Raw genomic sequence first — 21,632 nt, forward strand, 5'->3', positions numbered from 1 at the left:
AAAATTTGAAATGTTCTTTAATGAAATCACAAAAACCTCACATTGGAGCAATAGCAACATAGACTCTCAATTATACCCATTTAACCCCTTACTATATGACATACATTCAGTGGTGCACAAACTTTAATCACAGTAACAAGTCTTTGGTATTAGAAGTGAACTTGCGGGTTGTTCACACATTCAAGTCTTATTTTACACCTGAATGCAAGTTAATACATTGTTTAAAAAAAAAAAAAAACACAATCTCAACATAAAAAAATTAAACAAAAAAAAAAACTACAAAATTTTACATCGCATGAGAAAATAACTTTTACTAAATGAAGGTGGAGAATTTCTGTTTTGGTACCTTGCCAACAGTCAGTCGGCCATTTTCTATACCGCTTCTTTCATAGTGGGTCACGGGGAAGCTGGTGTCTATCTCCAGCAGTCTATGGGCAGGAGGCGGGGTACACCCTGGACAGGTCGGTAGTCTATCGCAGGAAAATACACAAACCATGCACACACTCATTCACACACCTAAGGTAACCCGTGAGAACCCACGCATGCCCAGGACCTTCTTGCTGCAAGGCAACAGTTTTACCAACTGCGCCACCGTGCAGCCCCCTTGCCAGCAGTTTTAGCTTAAATTAAAAAAAAAAAACTAAAAAAAAAACACATTTGATTTGGTAATGTAAAAAACTCCAACTACTTTCACTTACTAAGACATTCTTTAAAAAAAAAAATTTATCAGAATTTTTTGTGGTAGTCCCAGTCCACTACATCATTAAAATCAAAACTAGTTATGCAGTAAAATAAGACTGTTTAATCAGTATCATATGGTTTATGTCAGTATTCTGACTGTTAAGCACTTATCTCGCTCATAAAATGCTGCAGTCTCTCCCATTTTTTTTCTCATGGCAGAGTTTCTGCAGGACAGCCTTACTATGCAGCTCCAACATCAATTAGCTAGGTTAAGAAAGCTACTGTAACATTCTGAAAGTGCAACACCAGACGTGCACATAGCTTTATTATTTATCTTTTAAAAGTGTACTTGTCTCAACACATCTACAGTACTCCATAAATTAATTTCTTGTCTCTGCTGGTGATTTTTTTATGATAATCAGTTTGCTGAAGTGAGGGGCTAATGTTAGCTTGTTTATTCATTTTTTTGATATGACTGAATGACCTCTAGTAACATATTTCAGGGCAATTCCAGTTATTTGTGTGCAAACAAAACGTAATGGGGTTATTTATTAGCTTCATAACCTTAGCGCTTTGCTTTGAACGTCGTAAATTTTACTGACGAGTGTTTCAGCTGCTTTCTGTATGTCTATCTTCAACTTGAACATTTGTCTGCGTAGCACAGTAGACAGACAAGGTCACAACAAAGCTAGACCGGGAACACAAATTTGTTAAATCAACAAAATATTGTGCAAGGTCTACTACAGTTTTCCGCATAAAAATAGGCCAAGAATGAGAAAAATTGGCCACATCTGACATTATCACAGACAAAAGGTATTGGGAATTGAGTTTCATCCGGGCTCCTGATAAAATCATCTAAAAAAAAAAAGCCTCGACCTGGACCCAAAGTGAATAACTGGAGTCGGGACATCCCTAATTTCTGAACGTTGCAAAAACATGGTCCAGTGCCCACATATTTCAAAACCTTTTATCCACTTCTGATGTAGATAACAGTCTCCTTCTAATAAAAGTTTAATAAATTCTCCAATATGGAAATTCTAATGCCTTTCTTCTTAATTTTTGCATTTTCATTCAGAATCAGAACTAAAAGTCCATTAAGAGGATTTCTCTTTCCTCCATGGTAGAGGCTTCCTTACCGGTTTTCCCATATTTTCCCGGTTTTTTCCAATATTGTCACTAAAATATGCTTGAAGAAAAAAAAATCTATACATCTGTAGAATATACCTCATAGTTCAGCACTCAAGTTGCAGCAGGTTTCAGGGTTTTACGTCAGGCTCTTATACAGAGTAATTTACAAGAAGGGAGCCGTTATCCTCATTTTGACACAATCCCAGCAGGGTTTTTGAGCTCCAAGCAGATGTTCTCCAACAGAAGCTCAAATCTTCATCATTGCCTGTCGTCGTTGTATGGTTTAATAGTTCTGTCAGCAAGCAGCTCACAACCCTCAACTTTACCGTAGACATCACCGTCCATGAGTAGTTTTCCTGTTTATGTTTGCCAGACTCAGTGCTAGTCTCTTGGTAAAGAGTGTATGGGATTTGCCACAGTAGGTGTGGGTTGTCTTCAGTAGTTCCTCCTTCAAAGGATCCAACAAAGAAGTCACCGGGTCTGAGCCAAAGGAATACTGGAAAGACAAAAGAACATGTTTCTTAGGCTTGGTGTAAGGTTTAAGGCGGACCCATGTCCTTTGGGGCCACTGATGTGACTAATAAGCCTGGTTAAATATAAACTGCTCTATAATGTCGTCTCAGTGTAATTCTATAGGCTTAGTGTCCAGTAATAACCAGAGATGGCAGTAGAGGTTTCACAATTTCCCAATAATGAAGGGGCCTTTACAATACTCTGAGGAAATCAAAGGGGAATTAACATTTTTTATGCCAGCTCATTTGCTTGCAGTTGGGTCCTTGATATTGGGTTGCAAAGAGATCGGCATTTTTACGAGCCTCAATCTACACACGCCCGTCACTCATAAAGTTGCATTTACAGTCGGATGTTATTGATTTTGTGTGGCTGTCCGTGCCTGGAATCATGCTCCAAATGCACCGCCGGCTGTAAAAATTAACAGCTGCTTCTCAGACTCTCCTTTTTGCTACAGAGGGAGAGGAGGAGGGCTGTGTTGCAGAATCAGACAAGGAGTGCGTCTGCATGTCTTAAAGTTTATTTGTCTGAAACTCTGGCTTTATTATGATTACTATTTTATTTTCATTACTACTGATATTCATGGGCACTTAGGTCACGACTCGGTCACTCCGGTCATCAAGGCATTGTCGGCTAGAGGTGATAACACCACTACACTACGGTCAAGAAAATCCAGACTCTTTTCATATGTCATTGCTATCTCTTTCTGCACTTCCCTCTATGTATGTACTCTATTTCTACACTGTCACCTTTGACAAAACCTAACCCCTCCCTTCTAAGTAGCTTTGTTAGCTTTGATATCAACTGCATTGCTATATCCTCATTAAATCAACTTTTAAACACTGGGATAGGGAAAAAAGCTTGGAAATATTCTTCCATAGTCCACACAAGTAGGAACTCCGTAATATGTTCCTCAACCACTTTCAGAATAATTATGAAGGCAGAAAACCTGTCCAGCTGCAGTTGAACAAAATGAAATGGATTAAATGGTCTGTCCAGACATTTTAACCAAACAGAAGATTAACCAATTTGCCCATATCCTCCTGGCAAATCAGAATTGATCACAAATCTATAAAAAGCATTGCTTGGAGGGGGAAAAAATGTACATGTGAACCGCAAACAGTACACATGTCTAGTAGCGTCATTGATCCTGTCCTATAAAGCTACAGTCTTAACTCGAGGGTTTGGATAAGGTATGGATAAACCATCAGTCTGATCTATGTTCAATGGGAAAGCAATGAGACTCCTAGTGTTGATGGCTTCATTAAGTAAATGCCACTTGTGTCGTCAATATCATTAAACAGCGGGTAAGCAACCCATAAACATCCTCATGGGGGAAATTAGCTTTCAATCCGAGCATCTGCCAAAGATGGAGAATTGTGTTTTCCTCCACAAGACAATTCTGAACTCCAAAACCCTTTTGGTCTTTGGGGTCAGCAGCAATCCAAAATCTCATCCCAGAGAGTAAAGGAGCAGGCGGCGGAGGACAGCAGCTGGGTCACCAAGGTTGGAAGCAGCTTTCATCTGATGTCGAGCTAGATTAAACCAACAAGACTTACAGCAGCCTTGTAAAATCCGCTCTTTAAACATTGATGCACCCAGGAGACTTTTTACAAGACTACAGCACTGAGCTGACTTTCCTCTATTATCTGCTGACAGTATGAAGAGATTCCTTAATTTCCCTTTCTGAGTGGATAATATGGTTTATGATCTAAATTTATTCTTGAACATTTTTTAAAAGATTTCAAATCCCCTAAAAATGCAAGGATGTCTGGTAAAACCACTCAGGATATGGGATCTGGAGTGGTCTTAAAATTAACTCTAATCATGTAGAAACTAATGCAGGGCTGCAGAAGATCAGACACCCCGCACTGAATAGGCAATATCATGACTTAATTTATTAACAGCTTTCTAAAAACATGCCAGAATTCACATATTTACTTAAGAAATATCTTCTCCTGTCCTACTATCACAAATGTAAGCTTGTGGAGTTCGGTCAAAGCTAGTGGGATAAAGGAGACCTATATCAAGCTTTTCAGCAACAAACATAAAAGATGAGTTTGAACTTTGAAACACCAGATTTACAAAATAAAATCTGGTGGACTCTGCCAGATAACTGAAAATATGTTATAGTTGGGTCCTAGAGCTAGTTAATAATCAAAAACATAACCAAATCAACAAAGAAATTATTGAAACTCAACCCTGTTACAACAGCAATCTTTCACAAATATGCAAACCTGTTTTATTGCATCATAAACGCCTCTGAAAGCTGGCTGTTTGTAGTCGTGGTAAACCCCTCTGTTTCCATGCAAGATGAAGATGCCATCCTCTTCAGCCGAGGCACAGTTACTGCCATAGATGCAGTGATCTGGGCGATAGTTCCACTTGCATGGAAACTCCAGCAGAAAGTCTGAGGGGGGCAGAAAAATAAAGCTAACAGTTAGGAGTCAAATCTCTGGTATTAACAAGGCACACATTCAGTTTTGCAGCTTTAAATTTAAATCTATCAAGCAGACAGTACAGAATATATACCTTAAAGGTGTGCAGGCTTACCAGGATTATGATGAAAAATAATATTAAGAAGATCCTGGTCTCCCCAGGTTATATTCAATTTGTATTTTTGAAGCAGAGGCATCAGCAGCTCCTCCCAGCGCAGTCCCACTGGTGTCATATCATTCTATTAACACAGACAAGTATTTTCAAACATTCATGCCTATCATATACAGTAGGATGGGGACCTCTTGTGGCCAATAGGAGGCATCTCACCTTAAAAAAGGTGCTCCTCATCCTTGTCATATTCATAAGCATGACCCCAGAGTTGATACCCGTCCGGCCAAAGAAGGGGTGTCGGGCAAAGCGGCTGTACCAGGCGATGCGAGGCTCCTCGTGCTCCGGGGACATGGCGGCCAGCTGGGAGGGATTAAACCGGGACAGGAAGTCCCATAAGCCATCTACAGGCTGAAGGAAGAGGATGTCAGAGTCGACGTACACAATCGAGTCGATGTCCTTTAAGATCAGCTGCAAATCACAAATCGAAATATTGGATTTTTACAGATAGTGATCTTGAGGGTGCTGCAAGCATATTTTCTTCTTTATCAACTCACAGGTAGGAAGAGCCTCTGAGAAGCACAGGGTTTGAAGAGCCTCTTCCACTCGCCTGCGTTCTCACTGGGGAAGCTGATGGAGTACACGGTGTAGTTGAACCTCAAGCGGAGAAAATCCGGCCATGACTCCAACTTCAGCACAGAAGCATAAAGTGCTGATTAGCAACTGGAAGAAAATACATGATAGTCATACTGAACATAACTCACAGCTTCCATAAAGCTGGTGTGGAGCTGATCTTCAGCAAAGACATGCAGGTAGAGGCGCTTGATGCTGAAAAGCACAGCGGATTTGATCATGGTGAGGGTCTCCTCCAGTCTCTCCCCGCAGGCCACCACGGCCAGGTGCATTGTGGGCTCGGGGCTGCTCTGAACACGGTTCCCGGCACCTTCCATCTGACTGCTCTGACGCATGATGTACCTGAGGTAAGAGACTTGAGCATTACATGAGCATTTCAGACACATGGTGCACGATATAACGGCATTAACTTCGGTATCATTGGATGTTCACTAAAACCAGCCGCCACAGAGACAGTTTCTTCCCCCAGGCTGTTTCTCTGATGATCATTTAATAGAGTACCAAACAACTGCATACTGAAGTTGCAAACGCACCTTTGTATATGTGTATATTTGTATATATATATATATATTTAAGGACATAAAGATATATGCATAATATATCTTATAACACGTAAAAAAAAAAAAGAAAACCCAGAGAGCAAAGTGTACCGGAGTCAAATTCCTTGTTTGTATGTACAAACTTGGCAATAAAGCTGATTCTGATTCTGATGTTAAAGTCATTTTTTAACATATAGGTATCAGTCCGCTAAGTAAAACTGGGCTGATAATAATAATCGATATTCATTTCCAATCTTGTTGTTCCGGGAGGGTAAGGGGTTGGACATGTGGTATTTGTTTGGTCACGTGACAGTGATGCAGCACAGGATTGTGGGGTGTTTCATGAAGTGAAAAGGGTGAGAAATATATATATATACATACACAAACACAAAATTTCATAAAAAAGGGGTCAACAAGCACAATAAAATGGCAATAATGGAGCAAAGAGTAAACGGCTTTCTTGATGGAATGAGAAGCAAGTGTGCATGATGACACTCACAAAAACACACAAGATATGTCCAAGATAAACGTTGTGAGCCAGTCTATAGCAGGGATAGGATTAAAGAACAGTATCCCCGGCTTTGAACATTTCATGTTGCATCTAACTCTGGAGGAGCAGCCTGAGGTGCAAGTATCTGCTGACTACTGAAGTTTTGCTTGCAGTTTGCCACAAGCCATGAAGGGCACACAGGAAACAGGTGGAAGAAGGCGCATTGATGCAATGAAACCTAAACAGAACTTTTCGGCCAACGTGCAAAACCCTATATGTAGTTGAAAAATAATATGCCCACTGAGTGCACCATCCCCACAATGAAACACGGTGGTGGCAGCATCATGTTATGTGGTAGATTTTATTAAGGCTCTGCATCCAATATAACTGAATTTCTCTTTTCTTGATTTTACCTGAAAACCATCCTTCATTTTCCTGCAATTTCACTGCTATGCTTTGTATTCTATAGGCCTGTCAATCAATAAATCAATAAGCGACATAACCAATGACTAATGTCGGAATTAAGATTGCACGTCTTCACTTCTCAAACAATAACAGCGACCTCTACAGGCCTCTTCAACTATTACTGATCACAACTGTCTGCTTACACAAAAACATGAGTGCAGTAAAAATAATGTCTGCAACACATTTATTTTTTGTAAGATGTCAATATGACAAAATAGTCCTTTTTTATAGGCAGGGCTCAAGTTCGTGTTTCTGCAACAGTTGCATACGAGGGGTCAATAACTGCCATACTCCTATGCATCGTTGGTTTTCAACTTTTGCATTTCCAAACACGCTTTCAAATAAGGAATTCAAATAATACACTGAATGATAAACAGAACTACCTATTGTACCAGTGGGGTTTTTGGGGCCCGGGTCTGGCTCCGGTGCCTCTCTGTGGGATGAAAGCCCTCCTCGCTCCGTTCCATCTGACCGAGACGTCCGAGTAAAACACCTTACTGTAAACATACAAGCCCGACAACACGGCGAACACCGTGCACAACAGAAGTGCACGTATGTAACGCCGCATTATGGTGTTTGGACACGCATCTCGGAGCTAAAGTCATGACACAGAAACTAACGTTTTCTTTTTGTTTTTCGCCAGCCGTGAAGTTAGATCCTTTGTGCAAGCGCTTCCTGTTGCGGTTTAGAAAGTAAGACTAATCTGACTGAATTTAGTGAAGACATTGTCGCCCTCTGGTGGTGATCTTGAAGCTCAGCAACTATTTTCAAACTTCATAGAAGAAATGTATTTTTTAATTAAGTAGTTTATTTCATGAAGCATTAAGTTGATGAGCAATGTCGCATCTTTTTGCATGATCAAATTAGAAAAATTAGCATTTACTCTTTACATGTGGGGCTGAATGGTTCTGAATGAGACTTGCTGAAGATTGCAAACTATCAAAACCTTTAGAAGAGCCACAATCTTGGAATAAATCTGTTAAAAAAAATGCGATTATATTGCCAACATAACAATTAGGGTTGGCTCCAGGGCTGACCAGGACCAGCCTGTCCTGGTCCTTGTAGTTCAAATCCCTAAAACGCTGTTAAATGAAAATCAGAATATGTAAAAGAGGATGAAATTTCCTATATTTTGCAGATTTAGTGATGACAACAGCTTAAGGTTGGAATAGGCTGTATCTGACCTAAGAAAAATGAAACCGAAACTGTGATATTATGAAAATTATAAAAGATATTAAAAAAACTGAATCGTTTTGGTGACAGTACAATCTCTCTTGACCTGTTTCAAGTGTGTCTCTAGCTGAAGGTAAGGGGCGGTAGTTATCCTACGAAGCGTTTGGATTATTTGAAAACTTATCCCATTCATTTCTATTAGGGTTTGCTTTGGAAAAAGCTGAATAACTTAATAGTATAAACGTTGTATTTGAATGGTTTGAAATGGCTTGTTAGAGCCCCCCCACCCCCCCCAAAAAAAAGCACTGGGGATCAAAATCTGTAATTAGAAACATATACTACTACTATAATACTCTAAAACTTCCAGCTTTACCCATTTACTTCCGTGATTTTATTTTGAAGGGGGACTGAGAATGAGGATCTTCTCCCCTCATGCCGTTTATCCTGATGCAACTCTTGCAGCAAGCAGCAGGCAGAGACCCTCTGTGGGGGGAAGGGTGGGAGCAAAAAATGATTAGGGTTCCCTGAAAGGACTCATTCAGTCTGGCTTTAAGAGCATTGCTCTCACTGAGTGGGGTTTGTTTGACTTACAGACCTGAAGGTCAATTGAATCATCATTAACTGTGGGAAAAGTTGTGTAGATGATTGATACAGGGGGTAAAAATGATTGGTATTTTTATTAGGCGAGTTGTGAAAATGCAAGAAAACACATGTATTGTACATATGAGAAAACACCAAAAACATTGCTTCTATATTTGGATATAGATGTGTCTATTAGCTAATCTTGCTGTGCTTTGGAGTTTTCTCATCCGCCCTGAAACTGCAATAGTTAGTTTTGCTGTTCTTTCTCAAAATATCTTGGTTACGTTGATGAAAACAGAAGCAGTAATAATAATAGTAATTCCCACTCCGGCAAAAACAGAAGGCTTGAGCCTACAGGCGCTTGCATGTCAGAAATAATAGCTGGGCGTGAGTGTACAAGAACATTTCTGGTTTTTAATTTGGTAAGTTTCTCATTTAGACACATAATAAACACATTTTAAACAAATGAGCATGGCAAAGCATTAAAATAACAACAAAAAAAAACTACCAAGAGGTGACAAAGTTGCATTTTAGTTTTCCTTCCATTTTTGCCACAAAGGAATATTTGAGTACACACACTTAGTTCCAGCTAGAGTGGTGAATGCAACCGAGACACAAAACAGTCCTAACAACTAAGAGACGCCGCCTTTTCCACAATATATCAAGACTTTAATAATAATATCATGCTGTGATACTTCTCCGGCCGTGAGCTAAAACGTAAAACTCTTGACGACACTGATATGATGAAGAATATAACCACATCCAAACATTGTAGTAGAATATTATAGAAAGCTATTTTTCTCTGTTTAACAATTCTACAGGTTTTAGAGGTTATGGTGGAGTTGGGTTTATCTGCGGTGGACATCATCCTCTAAAGTTGGAATTTTCAAAACAGTTTCTGAAGTCCTCTCAGTTTGTCAAAGTTCGTCTCGAAGAAGTCCACTCTTATTTTTCCCCACATTTTGCATCAAGTGGCAGAAGTTGGCTTCTTGTGCTTTTTCACTAAGACTTGAAGCAAGTGGAGCCTTTTCTGCAGATCACAAGGATTACATGAAGCAAGTCATTTATAGCTACAGCCACTTTCCCACCTCTTATATGCAGTAGAGATATGTTCCTCACTGTGCGATCAGCGACTTTTTAACATTAACCCTGGTTTGAAATAAGCTCCAGTTAAAAAAAAAAAAGCACAAAAATGTTGCATATTTGCATAGCACCAGCCATTAGAACTTGTCTATAAATATAAATCTCCATCTGAGGGAAGTTCTTGACAAAATCAATTCCTGGTGTGTCATCAATATGAATGCTAATAGTTTATTTACTTTATATAGAGGAAAAGTGGTGGAAAAAGCATGAGAAAGATTCAAACAGGTTTTAGTGTGTCAACGTAGAGCCAGCAGGTCAAAAACAGGGGCTGAAAGAGGCTGACAGGGAATACTTTTGTATTCTTGACAGAAGTTGTAGAGTTTATCAAAATTCGTTGGTCTCCGGCCACAGAACAGGTTTTTAAGCTTAGTCTAAACATGTTCAATAGGGTTATGGTCGGGGCTCTGGGGTGAACATTCAGAAAGGTCAACGCAAGCCTCCCAAAAGTAGCTTTTACATGTGTTTGGGATCATTTTCCTGTTAGGTCAGGTTTCCACTGTCTCACCTGAACTGTCACTTTCAGACGAAAGGAAATATTGACCTAAAATTACACTTTCAAGCTTGAGTGAGGTTTGTAGCTGCCATGGACATGGGTAAGTCAAATGCTTTCTGGAGAAAGGTTTCTTAAAGATAGAAGGGAACAAAACAACAACTTTTCAGTCACAACTACAAGTAAGTTGGGAGAAGACAAGGTCAGGCCAAACTTAGGAAGGCCATACCTACTGTCAATCACGGTGGTGGCAGCATCATGATAAGGGTTTGTTTATATTTCACTGCTAGTGGAACTGGCACATTGCAAGAAGGAGGACTACCTCCAAAGAGGTTTAAAACTTGTACACAATTAACTGATCCAACAAGACGATGATTCCAAACACATCAAGACTGGTTCTGGAACGGATAAAGAAGGTTAATATTGAGTTTTGGAAACAGCCAACTTTATAGGCTAAGCTTTAAGGCTGGCTCCATGTCATGGAACCAACACTTTTAAATGAACTGCAGTATTTTTGCTAAGATGATTGGTCACAGCAAGAATTATACCAGATGCTTGTTGATCTACAACTGACGAATGGTCATTTTTCAAATATTGCTGCAGATGTGTGTACTGTAAATATTTGAACCTGTAAGTGTATCTTTGATCATGAGTGGAGCAATTCCACAAGTTTAAATTTGTGTACAAAGCCCAAAATTCATGTGACACTGCTGCCTATGAGTGAATGTCAACTTCTGATTAGAACTGTAGCGAAGTTAAAATAACACCAGGCATCCTGATGGAGTCTTACTATCTGGGACTAAAAGTACAAAGATACTTTAAGTCTTAATGTGGCTAGTAAACAGTGTTCCTTGCTTACTGTTCAGCACAACAAGTTAACTTTTCAAATCAGTGTGATTTTCAGCCAGATGACTTTTACATCTTGAGTCATGCTTTCATTACCACACCTGCTACAGATATTAAGCAAATAAACCGACGTGGTCGAGAGAAGAAGGTTGCAGATCAGCAGGAAAGGTTTGCTTTGAGTTTTTGAACAGAAAATCTCCAGGTAGTGGTAGAAGAGGTTGCCCACGACGATGATGGTGCCAACAGTAGGACATGTTAAATCTCAACTCAAGGTGGTCGAGTACTCTGTCCAAAGTTTGTCCCAAGTTTTACTAAGAAGTTCCTCATCAGGACCAAACTTTTTGGAAGTCCATATTCTAGCAGCGGACTTTAGTCAGTTCAGCAAAACATGTCTTCATAATGTTGTGGAGAATCTTTCAGCTGGCTAAGCACAACAAATCTTACCTTTCAAAAGCAAAATCTTCTTGAAAATATCAATCCCCTTCCACCAAATAAGTTTTTCCACTAATGACAGTAGACAGGGCCCTGTAGATGCAGGCTGCCAGTGAGGTGTTAGGAGAATCAGTGGGACTCTCCGTTGACTGAGCTTCCCTCTCCTCGGGATAAGGAAGGGTGAGAAAGACCCTTTTCCGTGTTTTCTGATCCGGAGCCATTCTGGCTGAGATGGTCGGCCGATGACGCGGAGCTGGAAGAAGGGGCAGAGGTGGACGATGGCTTGGCCTTCTCCTTAAAGTCTGTTATGATGACCGTGAGGTCGCCGACTGTCACCTCTAGGTGCTGGGCACTGCTGCGGTCAATGTTTTTTAATCTTGGCCTAAGGGGAAGAAAAAACAAGCATGCAAGCTTAAACAATGCATATTTCTGTCTTTTTTTAAAGGTAAGGTTCATATTGATCCCTAAAACTGGAATCATCTTGTTTACCTCATCTTCTTGTGACTGTTCCTCTTAGGCGCCGGCTCTCTTTCGCTCTTGTCCCTCTCGACCTTGTCCTTCTTTTCCTTTTTGGGCTGCAACGGTAAAACAAACTGCTGCGTTACCTGCTGCTGAGAGACGAGCTGGGAGACGGGACGAGGCTTCCTGATCCAGCGGATGGTGGTGTGGGGGGTTGAGGTTGGGGGGCAGGTAGTGAAGAAGAGAGACATGAAGCAGCAGAGAGAAGAGATACGAGTGCGGCAGATTAATGACAAGGAAAATCACAGAGAGCACATGACCTCTCTCTGGCCTACTGCTAATAGCCTTCTGCTATGAAGCGCTAAAAAAGCCCTGTTGGTACTGGAAAGGACGGTACTGCTGGAGTTTTTTAACATCCGCTCCAAATTGCCAAAAAAAAAAAAAAGTGCACTGAAAATAAATTCACACATTTTACAATCCAAAAGAAAGATCACAATTCTGCAGAGGTATTTTAAGACTCTGTGAGGTAGATACATGTAGGATAATATGGGTTTAGGGTAATTCAAATGTGCTATAAGATAATGTAATTTCCACTTTAGTTAAACCTTTAATGAAGAACCCTTCTCTTAATTAAAGATGACTTAATAAATTACAGACCTAAATCTTCTCTAAATTCTTTACATAAATTCTTGAGAAAATTGTTTCTAATCAAGTGCGTAGGCATTTCCACAGTAATGGCCTGTTCAGTAAGGTTTCAGAGCTGATAATAGCACTGAAACAGCACTGGTGAAAGTAATGATAGTAGAGATAAATTAATGATGGACTCATGTCTGTACTTGTCCTGTTAGATTTCAGTGCTGTAAGGATCAGGGGAAAAGCACTAGGCTTAAATCTTATTTGTCTAACAGATTCTTGATGGTTCGTGTAAACGATAAATCCTCTTCACAGTCCGGGGTAACTTATGGAGTGCCACAGGCTTCGGTGCTTGGGCCATTTCCCTTTACTCTCTCTCTCTATATATATATTTATTGTGACTTGGAATCCGTCTGTATGATTCGATTGAGTTGACTTTTTTTTTTTTATTGTAAAGTGTCTTAAGATGATGTGTTGTGAATTGCTGCTATATAAACCAAAATGAATTTTTATAATGTATACCTTTGCAGACTCAAACTTAGCTTGTAAAGCATTGAAGACATTTGAGAAAAAAAAACATTGAACTTTCAAAGGCTTCTATATACTGCACAAATCATTAAACAGGGCTGAAAGTGGTTTCTGATTTGATAGTGTAGGGCTCAATGGCTAATTCCCTGCATTCTGACATCCACACAAACTTGTTTTACTGTTAAAATCATAAAAGTAATTAGATTAGTCAAATCTGGACTGAATTATCCACTAATAATCTTACATTTTCTAAAGCATAGTTTTAATCTTTAAGACCTTTATTCTGGTAGCAAAAACACAAAAGGTAGCATTCAAAATGCTTTGTTTAATGTCGTTACTTGTTCCAAAGAAATTAATCGTAGTTTGATGGAAAGAGACCCCAAACTGCCAAGAGTTTCTCTCACTGCAATAACCGGCCTTCCTGAACAGGGTCCTGCACTAAAAATGACGAGTATTGTCATTACAAATGGATGCAAAATTGTTCACCGAGATGCATTTATGCACATGTCTGCAAACATGCATGCAGGTAGATGCAAATATGCAGAGAGAAATGCATACACGGAAAGCAGTGAGCACATGAAGCAATAAGGACTGATTCTGAAAGCAATGTTTTCTGGTTTCTGTTAGTCAGCCTTTTTGTATTTTGACCTACAGTGCCTTGCGAAAGTACTTGGCCCCCTTGAACTTTTCAACCTCTTGCCACATTTCAGGCTTCAAACATAAAGATATAAAATTCAAATGTTTTGTGAAAAATCAACAAGTGGGACACAATCGTGAAGTGGAATGAAATTTATTGGATGTGTCAAACTTGTTTAACAAATAAAAAACTGAAAAGTGGGGCGTGCAATATTATTTGGCCCCCTTGCGTTAATACTTTGTAGCGCCACCCTTTGCTGCAATTACAGCTGCAAGTTGCTTGGGGTTTGTCTCTATCAGTTTTGCACTTCGAGAGACTGAAATTCTTGCCCATTCTTCCTTGCAAAACAGCTCTAGCTCAGTGAGGTTGGATGGAGAGCGTTCGTGAACAGCAGTCTTCAGCTCTTTCCACAGATTCTCGATTGGATTCAGGTCTGGACTTTGACTTGGCCATTCCAACACCTGGATACGTTTCTTTGTGAACCATTCCATTGTAGATTTGGCTTTATGTTTTGGATCATTGTCTTATTGGAGGATAAATCTCCATCCCAGTCTCAGGTCTCTTGCAGACTCCAACAGGTTTTCTTCCAGAATGGTCCTGTATTTGGCCCCATCCATCTTCCCATCAATTTTGACCATCTTCCCTGTCCCTGCTGATGAAAATCAGGCCCAAACCATGAAGCTGCCACCACCATATTTGACAGTGGGGATGGTGTGTTCAGGGTGATGAGCTGTGTTGCTTTTACGCCAAACATATCGTTTTGCATTGTGGCCAAACAGTTGGATTTTGGTTTCATCTGACCAGAGCACCTTCTTCCACATGTTTGGTGTGTCTCCCAGGTGGCTTGTGGCAAACTTTAAACGAGACTTTTTATGGATATCTTTGAGAAATGGCTTTCTTCTTGCCACTCTTCCATAAAGGCCAGATTTGTACAGTGTACGACTGATTGTTGTCCTATGGACAGACTCTCCCACCTCAGCTGAAGATCTCTGCAGTTCATCCAGAGTGATCATGGGCCTCTTGGCTGCATCTCTGATCAGTCTTCTCCTTGTTCGAGATGAAAGTTTAGAGGGACGGCCGGGTCTTGGTAGATTTGCAGTGGTCTTATACTCCTTCCATTTCAATATGATTACTTGCACAGTGCTCCTTGGGATGTTTAAAGCTTGGGAAATCTTTTTGTATCCAAATCCGGCTTTAAACTTCTCCACAACAGTATCTTGGACCTGCCTGGTGTGTTCCTTGATCTTCATGATGCGCTTTGAACAGAACCCTGAGACTATCACAGAGCAGGTGCATTTATACGGAGACTTGATTACACACAGGTGGATTCTATTTATCATCATCAGTCATTTGGGACAACATTGGATCATTCAGAGATCCTCACTGAACTTCTGGAGTGAGTTTGCTGCACTGAAAGTAAAGGGGCCGAATAATATTGCACGCCCCACTTTTCAGTTTTTAATTTGTTAGAAAAGTTTGACACATCCAATAAATTTAATTCCACTTCACGATTGTGTCCCACTTGTTGTTGATTCTTCACAAAAAATTTGAATTTTATATCTTTATGTTTGAAGCCTGAAATGTGGCAAGAGGTTGACCAGTTCAAGGGGGCCGAGTACTTTGGCAAGGCACTGTATTTATTACTAAAACCTAACTATTGTATGTTTCAGCATGTGAAATATATATAACTATGCCCCAGATTTAAGTGCTTTAAAGTGATGTTAAAAGCTCCACCAAAAGAAATTTGCAGACTTTGGTTTTATGAAAAATAGATGGCCATTTGTGGTTGCCAAATTGAATCATAAGGCTGTTAACAGAGAGTAGCCGAAACCATCTGCAGAGTCTGACCATTTGGACAAGTACTGCAGAGCCCAGCGCCAGATTTTTACCAAAATGAGTCTGTGTGGCCCACTTGACTTAATGTAGCGGCTATTGGCTGATTTCCCTAAAAATAAGGGAATGTGTGGTCAGCTATCTTCCTCAGTTAGGGGAAACTGTTGTTTAACGACTGGTGTGACCTAAATGTGGACCCAGCTTCAAAAAGACTCCTACTACTGTTTTTTTAGACTTATCAGTGTCTTCAGAGAGCCAAATTTGGTGTTACCAAGGGTAGAGTGAAATGCAAATGGGTCTCTTGGCCTACATAACTGTCAGATGGGAACGAGATAGTGAGATGCTCTAATATGTCTGTCTTGTCAGCAAGATGCAGCAAAAGTGCTGACATCCTTATTGAGCTAAAGATAGATGCCTTTTTCTATCCAGAACTATGAAGAGCATTTGCTGCAATTTACATTAAATACTCCAACAATGAAAAGCCAGACTGTAAAAAAGTAAGTGCCTTCCATATAATATTTTTTTGTTTGTGTTCAATTAATCTAATTTACTGTCATTAGTTATACATTGAGTCAAATACTTCTGTTCATTAATGCAGTAAATCAGAGAACACTAATCTGTTTTACAAATCTAATCCTGTTTCAGGACATACTGATCACTCTTGCTTAATCTTCTTTTTCTCCCTTTCTACATTTTACTTATGCATCATTTGTTTTCTGTTTAAAAAAAAAAAAAAAAAAAACAGTACACAAGGGGTGGTGTTTCAGTAATAAGTTGTATCACTTTTGGACAAAGATATTGATGAAGTTGTGCCTCTTTCCTTTTTTTTAGAGTCATTCACAGAGCACCTACTGCCACAAACTCTGGATACTTCTTGCCATACAATGTACTTCTTGGTTTAGTTTTTAGACATGGAACTATCCTTTATTGTCCCATAGTGGGGAAATTCAGATATATCAGCAGCAAACTGAAAGGCAAAAGGAAGCATTGGAGCAGTGATGGTTCTAAAGTCTACCGGCACTGGGTCAAGGGGGATCCTAGGACAGAACTGGCCTTAATGATGAGCTTATGCAACCACTTTTAACGAACTAAGCCACAGAAGATGGCTGATGCCACCAGAGTCAAAAAGGTCTGATCTGACCCTTCCTGCAAAGAGTATCAGTGTTGTGACTCCAGTTCAGTTTATTGTTCTGGTAAACACCAGTTCACTGGTGTCAGTGAGGTGGGCTTGCCCCTACAGAAATCCAACACCAGCTCCTTGGTTTTCCACAAGTTGATTGGGAGGTGGTTCCGCTGGCCACAGTCCACAAAGTCCTGTGTCCAATGTCTGTACTCTGAGTCCCCGACTATGGCAGAATCATCGGAGAACTTCTAAAGACGGCAACCAGGGGAGCTCATGGAGAAGTCTGAAGTGTAAAGAGGAAACAGGAACGGCACTGGCGCCAAACCCTGCCGGGCCCTCTATATGGCAAAACAGCCTGTCAGACACACAGCCTTGTGTCCTAACATACTGTGGGCGGCTGGTGAGATAGACCACCACCTGTCCCAGTATCCACTGGGACAGGTGGTGGTCCACTCCTCACAGCTTCAGCTTGTCCCTTGGAATTTCAGGCTAGATGGTAGTAAAAGAACTGGATAAATCTAAGAAAATTATCCTTACAGTGCTCCCAGTTTCTCCAGGTGGGTCGAAGAACGGTATAGGAGGTAGATAATGGCATCATCCACCCTGATGTCATGTTGGTAGGCTCACATGGGGGCGAAGATGGTTGATGACCAACCTCTCGAGGGTCTTCATCAGATGCGAGGTCAGTGATTCCGACCTGTAGCTGCTGAGGTCATTCGGAAGTGGGGTTGTTCTTTCCTCAGCATCGGGCTTATGCTAAACACTGGGATGGTTGCGATAGATGACCATCAGTACTAAACCTAGTCTTTGCTGAATGTTTCTTCCTGGTTAAAGGGAGAACTTCATCTCCACTTTAACTACATCCCTGCTCAGTAGGAGGAATTGCTGCAAAGTCTAAAGTCAATGCAATCAGCAGACATAATATTAGAACGAGGGAAAACAGCAGGTCAAAACAGGACAGCCTCTGTTAACCCAATCAAACGGGGTTTATCTTATCAATTATGCCGTTCCCTGATCTTTCTCTGGATGCTGACTAGGAGTCTGTGAGAGAGTTTATTGATTCCAAAAATAATTTTCAGTACATAATGCTGAAAGGTCTTTGACATTAATATTGGGAGTTGGATGAGTGGTTGAAGTCAATATCTGCCCCACTCATACAATCTATTCTTTAAAAGCTAAATAAATATTATGAGGAGAGACACCAAAGTTTATAGGGAAGGACGGGAAAACAACTGGATGACAAAGTTTTCCAGACAATAAAATGCATGCAGCGTTTGTTCAATAATAAATGCATTCACATCTTTTATAAAATTAAAACAAGGGCTAATTGTAGGATAAAGAGCTAGTTATAGATCAACCTGCTTTATCCTGCAGAATGCACACTGATAAAAAAATCTGAACCCTCACATTTCACTGACAGGGCAAGCTGGCTGACCTGTTTTTTAATATGTTGCACACAAGCACACACACCATGCATCAGTATCTTACTAGCATGGTCTTTCACACTCCTCCCTCCTTCTGATGCACTCACTGACCTCACAATCTTCCCTCACTAATGGCCTGGGCTGGGAACAGATGGTAACTTTATTGGTGCTGACTGGCTTATAAACAGTATGTGTCTGTCTGCATTTAACAGACCTAATGCATTTTTAAGTGTATATTGTGATATTTGAACCTTTATGATGCTATGATTAGGTTAATGAATGTTTGATAGATACAGTGAGCATCATAACAATTTCATTTTTAGCTCGTTTTGTAAATTTACAAAGAAATGAACAGCATTCTTTGTCCTGGTAGTTGCTGCATGATGTTACAAAATTGGATTGTGATGTTATTGCTTTCAGCTCTCTTTGTGGCCTTTGTGCACCATCATTCATGTCAGGTGTGGTCATCTGCTGCCATAAGACTTCAACAGTCTGATTACAGAACTGGGATGCAAAGTGTGTTTTAATGGCAAATCAAAATAACAACTAATACACATTCCGTTCCACACAGTCCGGTGAATATAATTAATGCAGTGATTCAAACTCAAAACGAAAGCCACTTTTCCTAAATATAATTTTTGTTATCAGATTTTTGCGAGGAAAGGTCATCTACTAGACCGCCTGTGCAGTGAATTCATCCTGCATTCTTGCCAGAAAAGCAGCCCCAAAGCATAATACTTCCACCTCCGTGCTTGACAGTTGTGATGGGGTTATTTGGATCATCCTCAGCATTTCTAATCATCTATTTCCAATTAATCTCAACAGCTGTCACCTTATTGTTAGAGCCCACTTTAGTTTTGCATTACAAAATGTCATCCTTTGCTACTGGCGGTAGGTTTGGGAGGAAAATCCATCTTCATCCCTAAAAGATCCAACTACCTCTTTTCAAAACCAGGTCATATGAGTACTCAACCTCCTTGCAGGTGTCTGAGTCGAAGAGTAGCTCTGGTCGGGTTTCAGCCTCTCTTACCTTAGCAATGTCTTAAACACCTTGTATTTCAAGGCAGATCCAGAACAGGTTACAGTTCTGGATTATGACAGCAGAGAAGGTGAAGATGTTGCTGGTAGCTTCAAAATTGATGTTTACAGATTTTGTTTCTTTACAATTTTTTTTACTTCTTAAAATCCTTTTTTGCCCATTTTATCTAGGGAATAAAAGCTGCCTAATACTTTGCAAAAAATGCATCATCTTATATGCTTCAAATAAGCATTAAGAGTAACACAAAGGATCCTGATTTAAAGGGCTGAAAAATAACCTTTCTTCACAGCAGGCAATCTCTGGTCCTTTCCCCCTGTGGAACTGTTGATCTGCTAACGAGTTGGATCTTAAGCACGGCTCTACAGAATTCTGCAGATGTTTCAACTATGGGCCATTATTTGTCGAGTACACTGTGTGATGAGCAAACAGCCCTTAGAACAGCTGTTGGTCTGGATGTACTATAAGGAAATCTCATCTCGCTATTCAGCACTGATTGTGAAATAGCATATCCTACGCGCTGTTGATCACCTTCAATCAGAGTGTACGTGTCTGTCTATATGTGTTTTGTTCTTTCAGCAGCAGGTTGCGCGCTGCTCCTGGGAGCTCCTCCAACCCGATGATTAATGTATTTCCCTGCCTGTACATGCTACCATTTTATGTGTGTGTATGTGTGTGTGTGTAATAGACAGATGGCCCTCTGTGTCCTTTGGTTTATGATACCTTCTGCAGCCCATGGGCCACACTGTGCTGCACACAATCACCTGCCTGCACAAACATACAAAGTGCCATGCATCAGTGTCATAATCACTGATTACAGGCTTATCAGGCAGCCATAATTTTTGAGCTGCACTGAAGTGATAACAGCTAGCTTCATTGTCTGAGGTGTACTCATGCTGTCTGTACAACGTGCGAGCGCTAATACCAGAAACTCACCCACCAAATGATCCATCTGCGACACTTAGCAGAAAATGTAATCATGACAACCATTTATATTCACAGAAAGCCAGCACAAAAGAGAAGTGGATGTGTTTAATAACAGGCTCATTCCTCAATGACTTGAGCCTCAAAAGCTCTGCAGAACAATGAAAACAAACCAAGGAATTTATCAGCACCTAAAGGGATGAAATATGTGACTGTCTGAGGCGTTATTCTCTGCTGAGTAATTAGAATGGGGAAAAAACACACACACTGGGACCATCAAAAGCAGCTAAATGGGGAAAACTGTGGGTTGTGGCACGCATGCAGCTTTCCTGATGAAAAAATAAGACAACATGTTGAGATACATCTTAGTGAAACAGAATATATATTATTGATCTAATGTAATAGTCTAAATTCCTGAGAAAGATAATTCTATTTCATTGCCATTTAATATTAATGGCAATGAAATATATCAGTAACAGGGGTAAAGCATCAATCCCCATAATAAAGTAGAATAGACCCACACAAACATTTAGCCAAACTGACAAGCATCCATAGTCTGAACAAAAATGTTAAAATAAATGCAGCACTTTGCACAGCTTCACATCTTCCAACTAACCAAAATGGTGAGCCACAGGGCTGTATCCTTGGATCCATTCAAATACCTTCAGCATGGTGGAATCACAGAGGTGGCGAAAGCACATTTGCAGTCTACAGAATTGTTTCTTCTTTCCACAAAACGAGGCTTCAGGTCAACTCTGCCTCTACCTCTGCTCACAATATGTGTCAACTTCCACCCCCAGTTCCACCTCCATGTTATACAAACAGGATGTTGAAGTGTAACGAAACTGCAACAGTCCCACCTTGGAAATAATGGGCTTGTGATGTACAAAAGGAAGAAGCCCGTAAAAATACAGCATCTGCTTCTGCACAAGTTGCAGAAACGGTATGGGCGGGTGATTAACGCAAGTGTAAAATCCATTGTAATAACTTAGGTATTAAGATATGAAAGTATGGATTATTCTCTACACATCTTTAGGCAGAAAGCCTTTGACATCCGCTGTAAGTCAAAGTTGGTAAAAATTTGATGTTATGACAAAGCTCATCAGATTTAAAAGCCCCATCAAAAGTCACACCAAGATTTTTTTAATGGAAGAGCAGGAAAAAAAGGGGAAAGGGGCCTAGAGGACCATAGTGGCAGTCAGTATGATTATGCCAAAACAAAGCGATTTTGATCTTGCTGCAATTAGGAAGCAGTTGGGTAAAGGCTGGGCAAAAATAGTTGCTATTTGGTTCTAGGGCAGCTAGAGGCCATCAATACTGCAGTGAATTTTATTTTGTTTTTCAGAAATGAACCCTACAAGCAATAAATATAAAAA

At 40.2% G+C, this 21,632-nt stretch overlaps 2 protein-coding genes across 4 annotated transcripts in view; both read right to left on the reverse strand.

Moving 5' to 3' along the window:
* gxylt1b (glucoside xylosyltransferase 1b) lies at positions 1 to 9,158 on the reverse strand. 3 transcript variants are annotated; one of them, XM_047389892.1, is made up of 7 exons: positions 8,540 to 9,158; positions 5,631 to 5,841; positions 5,424 to 5,555; positions 5,086 to 5,337; positions 4,873 to 4,996; positions 4,557 to 4,729; positions 1 to 2,305 (listed from the first exon to the last, which is right to left on the reverse strand). In XM_047389892.1, exons 2-7 carry the CDS (start codon positions 5,832 to 5,834, stop codon positions 2,144 to 2,146), a joined length of 1,047 nt encoding a protein of 348 aa, XP_047245848.1. In that variant the 5' UTR covers positions 5,835 to 5,841; positions 8,540 to 9,158; the 3' UTR covers positions 1 to 2,143. The 3 variants fall into 3 exon arrangements, with proteins under 3 accessions (XP_047245848.1, XP_047245847.1, XP_047245846.1); XM_047389891.1 differs by lacking the exon at positions 8,540 to 9,158 and adding an exon at positions 7,386 to 7,649; XM_047389890.1 differs by lacking the exon at positions 8,540 to 9,158 and adding an exon at positions 7,377 to 7,649.
* The window catches only part of yaf2 (YY1 associated factor 2), a 19,486-nt gene continuing 7,006 nt past the window's right edge, over positions 9,153 to 21,632 (reverse strand). The window contains exons 3-4 of the mRNA XM_047389893.1: positions 12,149 to 12,304; positions 9,153 to 12,041 (exon numbers count right to left, since the gene is read on the reverse strand). Of these exons, the coding sequence (XP_047245849.1) occupies positions 11,789 to 12,041; positions 12,149 to 12,304 (409 nt within the window). The 3' untranslated portion in view covers positions 9,153 to 11,788. The remainder of the gene's footprint in view (positions 12,042 to 12,148; positions 12,305 to 21,632) is intronic.

Source organism: Girardinichthys multiradiatus, chromosome 17 (genome assembly GCF_021462225.1).
Source record: "Girardinichthys multiradiatus isolate DD_20200921_A chromosome 17, DD_fGirMul_XY1, whole genome shotgun sequence".
Lineage (NCBI taxonomy): Eukaryota > Metazoa > Chordata > Actinopteri > Cyprinodontiformes > Goodeidae > Girardinichthys > Girardinichthys multiradiatus.